This window comes from Cibotium barometz, chromosome 48, assembly GCF_041138505.1.
Source record: "Cibotium barometz isolate CiBa-2024 chromosome 48, ASM4113850v1, whole genome shotgun sequence".
Lineage (NCBI taxonomy): Eukaryota > Viridiplantae > Streptophyta > Polypodiopsida > Cyatheales > Cibotiaceae > Cibotium > Cibotium barometz.
The window spans coordinates 16,013,223-16,026,419 of NC_141093.1; the positions used below are offsets into that span (position 1 = coordinate 16,013,223).

Genomic DNA, 13,197 nt, shown 5'->3' on the forward strand with positions numbered 1-13,197 from the left:
TAAACGTGGCATGTCATTCGGGACCAAAATCCAAATCATCTCAATAAGATGACTGTAAAAAAGGCCTTGGTATCCCATAAGGTCACATGTAATTTAATTTGATGTTAATTGATGCACATGTGTAGCGCATGTGTAGATCTGTTATATGCGATGAAGGAAATTTGAACTTAAATTGGTACTGAATAGAGGCAAAGGGAAGAAAGGAGGCAACCTTGCATAAGAAGTGGGACAATAGCATAATAGCTTGCCAAGTGCCCATGTGCTTAGAAGTAGCGAGTTAGAGTGGACAATATCCCAAAAGCTTGCTAAACTGAGTAGAGTATAACAAGGGTAGGAGAAGGAGGGACATAAGATTTACATGTGCTTATACTCCTTAGGGACAAAATACGATCATAGGGTAGTTTAAATACTTGAGATGAGTGGTTTGATGGTTTTGCTACTCTTCAATCAAAGGGAATTCTCTTGCATTTCAAGCAAAAACATATTTGCCTCCTACAAAATTGTAGATTTGATAGTGAGAGAAACACTTGTATTGAAGCATGAGTAAGTATTCTGATGTCCCACACTAAGGATACTTTGTTTGAACCCTTTATCAAGGAGAGACTCGAAATGTTCCACAACGAGCATATTTTTTTAAACCCCTTGATCAAGGAGAGACTTGGAGAGGACATATGGAGTACCCAAGGGCTTAGTAATGTGAGAGGTCAATAACCTTAAACCCAATCAATTTTGGGTCCATGAGAAATGGAACAATCCTAAGGCTCATTACGCACATACGGACTATGCTTCGTCTTAATTGCCCACCATCATCTCTAGAAGGGGATCTCCATCCTCCAAGCCTTGCAAAGAGATTGCCCACCAATATCTCTAGAAGGGGATCTCCATCCTCCAAGCCTTGCAAAGAGCATTTGGGCCAGACATGCTTCTAGATAGTGGGAGAATTGTCTCATTCAAACCTTCTCTATGTACCCAAAAGGCCCACATACACGAGACACGAGCCCCCCCCTTTGAGGCAGCCCCCATCCTAAATTCAAACTTTCAAAACTCTTCAAAGCACAACTCTTTACGACTACAAAAGGGTTCTTCCATGCTCTCCAGTAGTACGACCGTCACCACCTTCATTCTGCGGGGACGCACACCCATCCGTTCTTTCCTGTCGGCCTTCTTGCAGGCCCGGGCCTCCTCCATGGAGGCGGTACCTCCATCTAGCAAGCGTCCCAAGCTACCCCTCCGGATCGGCACCCACAATGGCACCTTCCACTGCGACGAGGCTCTTGGCTGCTTCCTGCTCAGGCTTACGCCACGCTTTCATGGGGCAGAAATTGTCAGAACGAGAGACCCACAGGTATGTTAAGCTTCTTACCCTTTTTCTCAGCATTGCCGTACAATTTGTAGTTAATAAGAACTGTACCAGGGACTCACAGCGGCAGGCAGCGGACCTGAGCCTTCTCTTCTTATCGGGCCTGGTCTTGTGCTTGTTTTGGTTATCATCTATGCCAAATGTTGACCATGGTTCTAGTCTCTTTCGTGATATCCATAGACATACTTGGCTTGCCCATAAGCTACATGTACCACCAGTATGATGGGTTTATGCACACACTTAGCGGCCTCCCCTGGCCTCTTTACTTTGAAAACAGAGAATGCAATGAATCCCACTAAGAATGATGTGATAATTTCACTCATAAAAGGATGAGAAATGTAGGCTAAGGATGAATGCTTCACTATGTCCTATGAAGCTTCAAGCTATCCACACATATAGAGCTTATCACCCACACAATCATTCATGCCACGAAGGCCTGGGAAAGATGCTCTAATACCAAATGTTGGATTTAGAATGCCAACAAAGATTGAATGAAGCTTTTGCTAGTTCACATGTGACTCATGAACTAGAAGCATGCCTAGAGGTAGTACTCAAGCTAATGTGTAACAAAGAGGGGAGGTGGAGAGATTTGGGGGAAGAAGGCGCCTAGCTCCAATGGGCCTGTAAATACCTTTTGCACACTCACTATGTGAGTGTGAGAGCATGCTATGTGTAGTACCTTGTATCTTAACAATATTTTGTGTTGCATTTATATGTAATTTTAGGGAGCACAATCACGAGCACAATCACCTTAGTAAAATCAAAATGCCATCCTCATGTAATGTGAAGCCTAAGAAGGTGATCAAGAAAAACATTCAAAAGACCAAAACTAAACCTCAATATTACCACTATGCCAGAGTGAGCTTAGTGGGCACTCAGACTCTTGGTACATCTTTGTGGGTACAACTCGTCAAAGCTCTTTTGTAGTGTCCTAAACTATAAAGGACCTTCCTTATATTGTGTGAATGGGTTCCTTCATGCATTCCTACTTTGAGGAAGGCATTAAGTTTGGTGGCACCAAGTATAATATGTGGTGCATTAAAATGAAAATGGCATTAATTGATCGTGACCTTTGGAGTATTGTGAATGGTAGTGAAAAAAAGCGAAGTGGGAGGGACCTTGATCTAATGAATAGACGGACAAAAAAGCCAAGTGGGAGGGACCTTGATCTAATGAATAGATGGACCAATGCTGATTGCAAGGCTTTGGCTTTCATCACCTCTGGATGACAGATAATTAGATCCATTAAGTTAGCTCTTCTAAGAGCTCTCATGAGGCTTGGACAAGGCTCAAGTCTGTTTTGGGACAGACAAATGCTTTTGCATGTCTCTTTTTGAGGAGAAAACTTTATGGGCTTGAAAAAGTAGACAATGTGAATGTAGGAAATGATGTGAGATATCTCATAGATCAACTTAGTGGTGCAAGAGTTAACATTGACAAGGAGGAAGCAATGTTTATCTTGTTGACTAGTATGCCCTTCACCTATGAGTCTTGTGTTTTAGCCATTGCAAATCAAACAAATCGTACTTTTTCATCAGTTTCCTCCTCCCTTATTCTAAGAGACAAGGCAAGTGTAACACGCGGAAGCTATGGGGGTCTTCTTTCAGCCCTAAACACTACTGGCAACATGCTGATGCAAAACGCAGATATAGAGAGAGAGTAGAGAGAGAGAGAAATGCTGGAAATTCAAGTATATTCATATAGTACAAAAAGGTACTCTTACACAGCCCTAGGTTGCCTTCATCTAAAAGGTGAACACCCCCCAAAACTGTCCCCCTATGGGACTCCTAGAGACCCAATCCCTAGAGGATTGAATGAATACAACTATGAGCCTCCTAGCCTATTTATAGGCCCATTAATTCCTTGGAGAGCTGGCCGACCAGCAGTCGGCTAGCAGCTTTGGCACAAAATCCATAAACGTAGCACAGCTTGGTCTTCTGGCCCTGGATGCGCTTCAGTCCCCTTTGCTCTCTGGAGTTAACCGACAGCTCCTAAAACCAGCCGACAGCATCCTCCTTCATGATCTCCATGCCTTGCTCCAAGTCCACCACAGATTCTGCTCCTAAGGCTCCTAAATTTTGGTTCTAGTGATCTTTTACTGGCTGCCCCCTTCTGGATTAGCCTTGAGAAGGTACATGGCATTGATCATGCACATGACATCCCCCTCTGCTAAACTTGATGAGGAGATTCCAACCTGCTCTTGGACGACTGTCATCATCCCAAATCTTTTCCCGAAGTCCCTTTGTCATCCATCCATCCCTGGCAACCCTTTTCTCTGAAAGCCCGGCACGTTCTCCAAACCACTCTGTCTCAGACGAAGATCTATGCATCTGTTCCATCTAGTCCACAATCCATTCTTGCCCTGACCCTGAACACTGTCTTGGTTCTTTATTCCTGAGAAATGAGCCTGGCACTCTCACATCACCCTTGGAGGATAATCCTCCCTTGGGACCGTTGCCCGAGAACCTATCTGGCTCACAGGACTGCCATCCCCTCTGGCTTTGTGGAACACCACCAACAAACCTCCTGGGAGCTCTTCCTGATTCTGTGTTCCTTGCCTTGGGCTTCGTATCCGTGTAGTTTCGTGTACCTTGGACCTGTACACCATCATATGGGACTGAATCAGTGTTTAACTTTACTGAGCCTGATGCTTTGATACCAATGTAAAACGCGGAAGCTTTGGGGGTCTTCTTTCAGCCCTAAACATTAATGGCAACATGCTGATGCAAAACGCAGATATAGAGAGAGAGTAGAGAGAGAGAAATGCTGGAAATTCAGGTATATTCATATAGTAGATATAGAGTAGAGAGTAGAGAGAGAGAAATGCTGGAAATTCAGGTATATTCATATAGTACAAAAAGGTACTCTTACACAGCCCTAGGTTGCCTTCATCTAAAAGGTGAACAACACCCAAAATTGTCCCCCTATGGGACTCCTAGAGACCCAATTTCTAGAGGATTGAATGAATACAAATATGAGCCTCCTAGCCTATTTATAGGCCCATTAATTCCTTGGAGAGCTGGCGACCAGCAGTCGGCTTAATGGATGCATGGTTGGATTCTCCTACACCCTTAGACCTTAGGCGTAATATTAACCCCCATAAAGTTCGTCATGTGCATGTTTGCCCATGGACAAATCCTAGAGCGTATACTGAAGGGGCAACCAGAAAAGCAGATTAGAACCAAAACTTGGAGCATAAAGTGCAGAAGTGGCAAGGTGGACTAGGAGAACATGAAAAGGATGCTGTCGGTTGCTTGAAGAGGTCTGTCGGCTGAACTAGAAGAAGGTCGGCTGTACCAGGCAAGGCGGCTGAAAAACGCATCATTGATGGATTTTATGTCCAGTCGGCTGGCCGACCGGCCAGCACTCCAAGGGGTCCAAGAGCCTATATAAGGCACAGATGCTCATTGAGTAGATCATTCAACTCCTTTTGAGTTGGGTCCTTAGAGTAGGACAGTTTTTGGTGTATTCCACCTTTTATATGAGGCAGCCTAGGGCTGTAGACTGGGTACCTTTTTGTACCATATGAATATACTGAATTTCCAGCTATCTCTCTCGGGAGATCGAGACTGGCAGAGCAGCACGGATCCCCCGAGAGGAGAGGGTATGCAGATTGTGCAGAGAGGAGGTGGAGAGTGAGGAGCATTATGTATGCAGATGCAGAGCATATACAGCCATCAGAGAGAGATATCCCATTTTATTCAGAGAGCCACATTCCCTACGCCAGATCTTTGAGGCAGCAGACCAGCGCATACTGGGGAGATTCATTCTAGACATACAACGTCACAGAGAGACATCATTACAGACTCAGACAGCTCCAGAGGGGGGACGACAGACACAGATTACTACATTTTTTCAGAGATCCATCCCACTCCCAGCCCCTACACGGCAGGAAATTACTCTCCAGAGAGCAGAGACACTCAGAGCCCGCAGGAGACAGAGGACACCTGGCTTTCGGACACCACGCCTATACCAGAGAGAGATGACAGAGCTCAGTTTCACAGAGAGGGTGCGGAGCGACTGGCTCGCTTCAGAGCAGACCCAGGCATGTTCTTCAGGGAGCTGTGGACACCCCCTTCATTGATGTATACCATTTTATACCCCCAGTATGGTACAGGATGGAGCTAGCTAGGTTGCATATCATGATTGTATACTCCATGCATATAGCTTTGCATTCTCCTAGTAGTAGAGCTCCATCCCCTCCCCCACTCATTGTGCTTAGCACACCCAGATTCAGCTTTTTAGTTCAATACTTTTTCATTTTGTTGGGATGATAGAGGATACCCCATACAGGTACACCGATTCGTCTCAGAGACCGAGTTCGGTCTTTTGGAAGACGTTAATAAAATCTTTCTTTCTTTCTCTCTCTACTCTCCCTTCTATCTGCGTTTTGCATCAACATGTTCTAAGTGGTATTTAGGGCTGAAAGAAGACTCTCAGAGCTTCCGCGTGTTGCAGTTCCATTAAGACTAAGTTATGGATGCTAGATTATCCTACCTCCAATAGAATCTTTGAGTGATGTTCTTTGTCGCAGGGCAGATGTAGTCTAAAGAAGTCTATAATGGAGGTTTGAGATGCATATCTCAGTGGCTGTGGCTCTTTGAGTACTATTTAAGCATGGTCTCCTGATGATGATGAAGCTCCTATAAGTACATACCCAAGCATCTCTACTCCACATCTTGCATAACCTGTGCGAGGGCTGAATCCATCTCGAAAAGAATGGTGGTTCTCTTGCGAATTTCATAGTAGGATGGACATCTGAACATGTAGTGATCCTTTGTCTCCACCTCTTTGGATGTGCATACCCTTGCCTCCTGAGGGGTGTCCTTTTCTCTGCTAGACTCAATTTGTAGATGGTGTGATGATACTTAGAGCTAACCAACGCAATCCACATGGCATTTCCCTGTGGAGGTATCCAGGGCTCGAGATGAATCCATCCTCGGAAACTCACAGAAAGTTCTCTTTGTAAAATCGAGTTTCGTAGGGTGTTCTAGCGGGTGTATCCAAGTGCATCCCGTGTGAAGTTCTGTTAGGTTGGTGAGTCAAGACTATACTGAAAGGAGGGGGGAGGCGGTCCATGTGAAGGTCATGTTAGTCAAACTAGTTGACCTTCCATGAGTATTAGGATTTGTGTTGTCTTTGCATGGAGGACTCAAGGGTCAATATATATGTGTGTGTGTGTGTGTAGACGATAAAACATCATCATCATCATTCTCTTTCTCTCTCTATATATATATACACACTTTTTTTTTTTGGTAATATCCAGTGCAGTATATTTATATGCTCATAAATTTACATGATGGGAGGTCTCCGAAATGGAGAGTATCCCAAAGATCAGAAACATAAAAAGAAAAGCTCTATGCAAGAAGTATCCATATCACCCTCATGGCAGGCATCATATAAGGATTGCCGCAATGAGGCTCGGAAAGATTCATATGACTTGTGAATCTGCCGACCCAAGTATGCCAAATTATGCTCACTCCAGATTGTCCAAAGAGCCCAATATCTCTCCACACACACACACACACACACACACACTTTTTTTTTGGGTAATATCCAGTGCAGTATATTTATATGCTCATAAATTTACATGATGGGAGGTCTCCGAAATGGAGAGTATCCCAAAGATCAGAAACATAAAAAGAAAAGCTCTATGCTAGAAGCATCCATATCACCCTCATGGTAGGCATCATATAAGGATTGCCGCAATGAGGCTCGGAAAGATTCATATGACTTGTGAATCTGCCGACCCAAGTATGCCAAATTATGCTCACTCCAGATTGTCCAAAGAGCCCAATATCTCACCCAAGAGAGAAATAGTGAGTATTGAGACAAAGACCTCATAAATCTGCCAAAGAGCTAGAAATGTTTCCCAAATCTGTGACTCGGGAAACGGAGCCGAAGATAATCTGAAATTCTCCTGAGGAGGATCCTAGAACACGGGCAGTGCCAAAGCAAATGAAGAACAGTCTCTGAAGGAGCCTGACATCTTAAACATGTGGATGGTGCAATGCGACGTTTAGCAAGTGTGACCCCCACTGACAATGTGCCTGTCATACATCTCCAAAGAAAAAGTCTTTGTTTCAATGGCATTTTACACTTCCATAACATCCCGAGATTCTTCCGCCACCATGAGAGGGGCTTCCTTATAGGCCACAGAGAATTAGCATGTTGCTGAATCCATGGAGCAGGCTGAAGAAGCCTGTAAGCTTTGATGGAGGTTAAGGCGGGAAGAGGAACAGGATGAGTGCATGTAGCAGAGGGTTGCAATTGCCAATCCGTAAGCCTGTCTGTGTTAGCCACAAGAGGAACAGGTAGAAAAGGATGTAATAAATTAGCAATTTTCTTCTATATAGACCTATGATGCATTCCCAATGCATAGGAAGCAGTGGCCTGAGGAAAAGATAAGACATAGCCCTGATCATCTACCACATCATGTATGTATCTAATTCCCAATTTCATGAGATTGTATGCCCGAACAGGTTCCTGTAAAGCGAGTGGAATGTCAAAGATGGCACTCCAATGAATACTTTCTTTCCTCATTGAGTTTGTCCCCGAGCAATTATCAGGAGCCCATTTGACCTTAGAAAGTACTTGTTTCCAGTCAAGTATCAGAGCAATAGAGAAAGGACAGCCAGGTATCTTCCCTACAAATCTCCCAATGACAACCTCCCAATGATCAGTAATCCAATGACCATAAGCACAAGTCCTCATGTTGACACACATGGATGCTAGCATACAAGTCCTGTCAGAATACGCAGCGGAGATGATGACCAGATCTGGGAACACGAGCAAAAACGCAGGCAGAAAAACAGCACAAGAGAGAGAGAGATGTAGGCGTTTAACTCTGCTCTGATATACACAAGAAGATCCCGAATATGATACAAATAGTGGTATGGGGCTGGGGGCCTATATATATGCCTCTGGGAGATCAAAGCCGCAAGGTATCGCTCATGTTCCACGCGTCGCATGGCGTCGTCTTCACGTTGTTGAATCTCCATTGCACGCAAGGTTCAGTCTTTTATTTTCAGTCTTTTATTTTCAGATTTGCATTGTTCTAATAAAAGCAAATACACCATTCGTGGTGGGGGCCCTAAAAAGGGTATTCGGGACCCAGATTGCAGATCCTCTACAAAGGGACCCTCTCGAAGGGTCACGACTGCAACCGAGTTCGATGCAGTCGTGTGTGTGTGTGTGTGGGGGGGGGGGGGGGGTTTTTACTTGTCGGTCTGTAGGATTTGGCCCCTCATGAGGGGCCCATTGTTTGGTGCTGGTGCTGGATGACTGACATAAATTCCTAGTCGGGGGCCTGGATGGGGCTGTTGGCCTATTTTGTATTGGCCGACTGGCAGCCCCAGGCCATATATATACCACCTCTTTCTTCCCCACAGTTTTGTACCGGTGTATATAGTAAAGTTCGACACCATCTCTCCTCTCTTGCTCTTCTGTAGTTTTTTGCTCTTTGATTGTTGTCTGATTTCCGCTGCACATTCCGACATCCTCATCCCTCTAGACTATACTAACCATAGACTGTAAGTGTGTTCTTGATGAAATCGCTACTTCTCTTCATCCCCTCACCCCTCGTACTATTTGGGTCTTCCCCGGTAAGCTATCTCCATAGTTGTAAGGTACGATATCGTACAGTTCGTACGATACAATACTGTATAGGAAAATACGGTACGATATAATTTTTTTTTCTTATCGTACGATAAAATGCGGTGTTTTAAAAAAATACTTATAAACTTAGGTATTTCCAATTCGAGATAAGGAGTATTTTAAAAAGGAGGGAAGCATCATAGTACAGAGGAAGCTCAAACAGCCATAGATAAGCAAAAAAAAAGGCCATTACCTCCCAAAAAAGGTTTTTTTTTTTTGAAAAAAAAATTTTGGAATTTTTTTTTGAATAAATCTGTACAAGTCCGTATGGTATTGTACCATACGGTATTCTGTATGATAAGCCATTGTATGCCATACGGAAACAACCCTGGCTGACTCTCACTGGTATCCCGATACATGTGGTAGTCCCCTCTCTTGGCTTTGGTGTGTCTCTGTGTAGAAGATGATGTCCTGTCGTCCTGCGAAAGTCTCCCTGAATCCTCCAGTGTCTGACCACAAAGTCCATTGACTACAAAGTCCATTGCAGTTCAGACTGCCATCCTCAGATTTGTGGTCCCATAGACCCCGTGTCCCTATTTGGGACGTCTATTTGTGATGATGATCTTGCCATCTCTATAAACTGTCCACTTTTCTGCCTTTTGAGCCTCAAGCACCTGCGACATACTCATTTTTCTATGGTCCAACATTGTGGGAGTGAGGTCATGACCAAGATAAATTTTCACCTTTGAGGGCTGCTCTATGATCCAAGAATGCTAGTTGGCTGGTGGTGTCCTTGAATTGAGGAGTAGTGGGCGGGCATGTGTGGTGTCCTTACCTGCTCTTCATGCATCCATATATGGTGTGCCTTCTATGCCCATTTTCCAACATAGTATGGTGGCGTCTGCCTTGGCAAACTCCACCCGCACATGTAATGCTCGGATCTCCCTTATTTTATTCTCCTCAATCGTGTCACGAATAATAGTAGCATGTTGTTCTTTCCTCTTGGCCATATCCTCTTGTATTTGTGCCATCTCCCATTCGCGGTGATCTTCCTAGATAGTCAAAATTTCTTTTAGCAGTCGTAGGTAGTCTCTAGTAAGCACACTGCGTCCATTTGGTTATGTACTTGCATTGACCTGGGCATCAATCTTGTCGAGCACTTTTTTCAATGACCCTTGCAATCCATCCCACCTGCTTGATCTGGTCATTTTTGGCTTGGGCTACTTCTTGCCTTTCTCAAGCTAGGCTCAAAGACACAAGTGAAGCCGGGAGCCAGCCCGATGTGCGATGAAGTAAGGGTGGGAGTGGCTTCTGGTTGATGGTAGTCCTGGCACGAGACGTACAGTCTACTGGGCAAGAGAGGGCAGAGGCGGAAACGAGGGGCAGAGGGCGGAGGGTTGCGGCATAGCACAGGCAGCGGCAGACAGAGCATGGAACAGAGGGTGGCGGCGGTGGGGGGTTGGGGGAGAGAGAGAGAGAGAGATTAAGTGTCTACTAAAGACCCAATGGGCCTATGAGACCAAAGTGATACAATAATGTCCTTGGCATATCTCATCATGGAATGGAAAATAAAATAGAAACAAACAAAACAAAGCTATCGCACTGGGGTGATACAAAACTACCCATGGAATCTCATTATGGAATATACTAGGAACATGGACCATGAGAGGAGCATCAACCCCTAATAGATGGTATACCACTCTCCAAAATATCAAGCATGGGGCTAATGAGTATGGCTGAGAGGTCTCCCTGACCTATGTCACGTGGAAAGGTAGCTCGATGGCGGTGGAGCATGTCCTGGATCTAGAGCTGATGAGGGGATCGTGGTTGACATCTGGGGGGCCGGGGGCGTTGGGCACGCTGGAATGCAAAGGCCCGGTCCGAGGTAACTCCTCTCGAGCGAGGTGGGTCTGGAGCAGCCTGAGATGGGTCCACAGGATCCATTGTATGGGTGTCCTCCACCTCCTGGGTCCAGAAGAAGCTAGTGATGGTTGGCTGGTGTGGAGGGGGGGGGTCGGTGTGGTTGGGGCCGAAGCTCTCTCAAAGACGTGTCTCTGTCTGTGGAGCTCAAGCAGAAGAGCCCTAGGCAACGCTGGTCCAGGAAGTCACTGATCTTGAGAGGGAGAGAGAGAGAGAGAGAGAGAGAGAGAGAGGGAGAGAGAGACGTGTTACTTCTTTGGTTGCAGATTTTGGAATCCCTAGATGCTGTCTTGGATGTTGGTGGCATCTATGATCCAGAAAGGTTCAGATATGATCATCATCAAAGAGGGTTTGATATTAATTTCGATCATGGATTTAACACCAAGTTGAGCAGTGCAGGACTTGTTTACAAGGTTTGTTCACATCTTGCTTTGATTGCCTCTATGATACAAGAGTGGGTGATGGATGCCACGGTACAAACTTTAGACTGCAGAGTTCACTCTTTTTTTTTTAGTTTTGATTTTATCACACTTAAAGTTAATCCAGTTATTTGCCAAAAATCTGAAAAGTTTAAATGATTTCATCATAGGTAGCAGCACTTATCTGGCAATAACCTGGCAATTGCTCCTCTTTCTTTTGATATCACTGCAGCATTTTGGACTTGATATTGTTGCTACAGAGCTGGGTTTGGAGTTGCCTCATTCAGATGTTGAACGTGTGTACAAAGCAGTCTACAAAAATTTTGTGGAGGTAAACGGAAAGATTTGAACAGTCTATTTTGCGTCAGTGATGCTTAATAATTTTGGACACAGCATGGTAATATTCATGGTATAGTGAATCATTGTTTTTGAAACTACCCATTGCGTCCTGTGAGCCCAGATTCAGATGAAGCTTCAGATCTAGGCAGGTACCATTTGGGCATGCCAAACTACACAACTGGGCTGGAGAGATGAATGCAGCAATGGCTAGCTCTAGTGGATTTGACAAGTTTTAGCTCCATTTATAGCGGACCTCGTTGACGTGAAAGAATTCACTTCAGTGGACTGTAGGTAGGAGCTGGAGAAGTGAACGAAGATTTTTTCTCAAAATAACAACCACCATGTCAGTGGTTTTTTAAATTGTTTGCAATCTTCCATTTATGCTATATAGCATGTAGAGTTGTCTTATGGATGGTTTGAAACCATCTGTGCCTTTGACCTTGTAGATGTCATCTAAAGGTGCACGACTTGGAGGCTTGGAGCTTAATTTTGAAGATGGTCAGACAGATGCACTCTTAAAGTAGTGCTTTTGTTGCAGTGGATCCTATTTATGCATGGCTATAACCCATGTATGAACATGAAACATAACTCCAGAGGGGATTCCAGCTCTTATTGTTATCCTTGGTATGTGGGGGTTTGCCTATGTTAGCTGTGCAAATACCATGCATGGCCCAAACTAAGTTACCACCAGCTGTCTTAAATCCTTGGGGCTAGGGGAATGTGCTTGTGTCATCCAGATCTTCAGGAAGATCATCCATTTAGACATTCCAAGGTGCAGGGTATGAGCTTCAAATACAAGATTCTCTTCACACCATAAGATCCCTTACAGTTGGACCAATGTGACCCTTTCTTTGCTAAATCTGGTTGCTTAACCTCAGATGAAACTCTCTTACAGCTGTCACATCCATCATGACTTCCATTAGATGCATGTGAATCTGCCTTCTTGCAGTTTGCAAGCAGCCTAGCAGCTATATCCTACGCAATAACAGAGAATAAAGACGTGGGTAACATCTGACCATATAACTGAGAGAGACTGCATATGATTTGCCTATGTGTCCTCGTCTCCATAGAATGAGCTCTCCAAACTTGGCAAGCAGCCTGTAGCTGAGTGATTCGGTTGGAAGGGTGCATTTGGAGCCAGATCTAGAGAAATAGTGTCAACCCCACCCCCCAACACCCCCCCCCTCCCCAACCTACTTTGGAGAACTTTGTACAATGATGTGAATGATGATTGTGGACTGCCAAACGCAAGGACGAGGAAGACCGTACGCAGGCTGAACCATACGCTGACCCAGTAGTACTGTAGAAGACTCTATGAAGCCACTTATGCAAGTCCGGAACTGTTGAGGATATGCACATATGCTGGTTGAAGACGAGAGGATCTTCTATGCAGCCTAGGGATGAAGCACGGGGTGCTTGAAGGCTGATTTGTATGCTCTAGAAAACTCGGAGGCTTTTAGGCACACCGCACACATATTCACTATTTGCTTGATGAACCTCTGTGAAATGAGATGATTTATTTAAGGGAGAGTGGGCTGCTTATATAATATCACATGCTGCCGG

General features: G+C 44.7%; 1 protein-coding gene across 2 annotated transcripts in view; it reads left to right on the plus strand.

The window, feature by feature from the left end:
• The first annotated feature begins 1,011 nt into the window (after positions 1–1,011).
• LOC147610874 (uncharacterized) overlaps positions 1,012–13,197 on the plus strand; it is a 35,663-nt gene continuing 23,477 nt past the window's right edge. Inside the window, exons 1-3 of one of the 2 annotated variants that reach the window (XM_086785515.1) lie at positions 1,014–1,345; positions 11,143–11,289; positions 11,528–11,626. In XM_086785515.1, the coding sequence (XP_086641641.1) occupies positions 1,088–1,345; positions 11,143–11,289; positions 11,528–11,626 (504 nt within the window). In that variant the 5' untranslated portion in view covers positions 1,014–1,087. Of the gene's footprint in view, positions 1,346–11,142; positions 11,290–11,527; positions 11,627–13,197 lie in introns of both variants that reach the window. The other variant, XM_086785516.1, reaches the window with a different exon arrangement.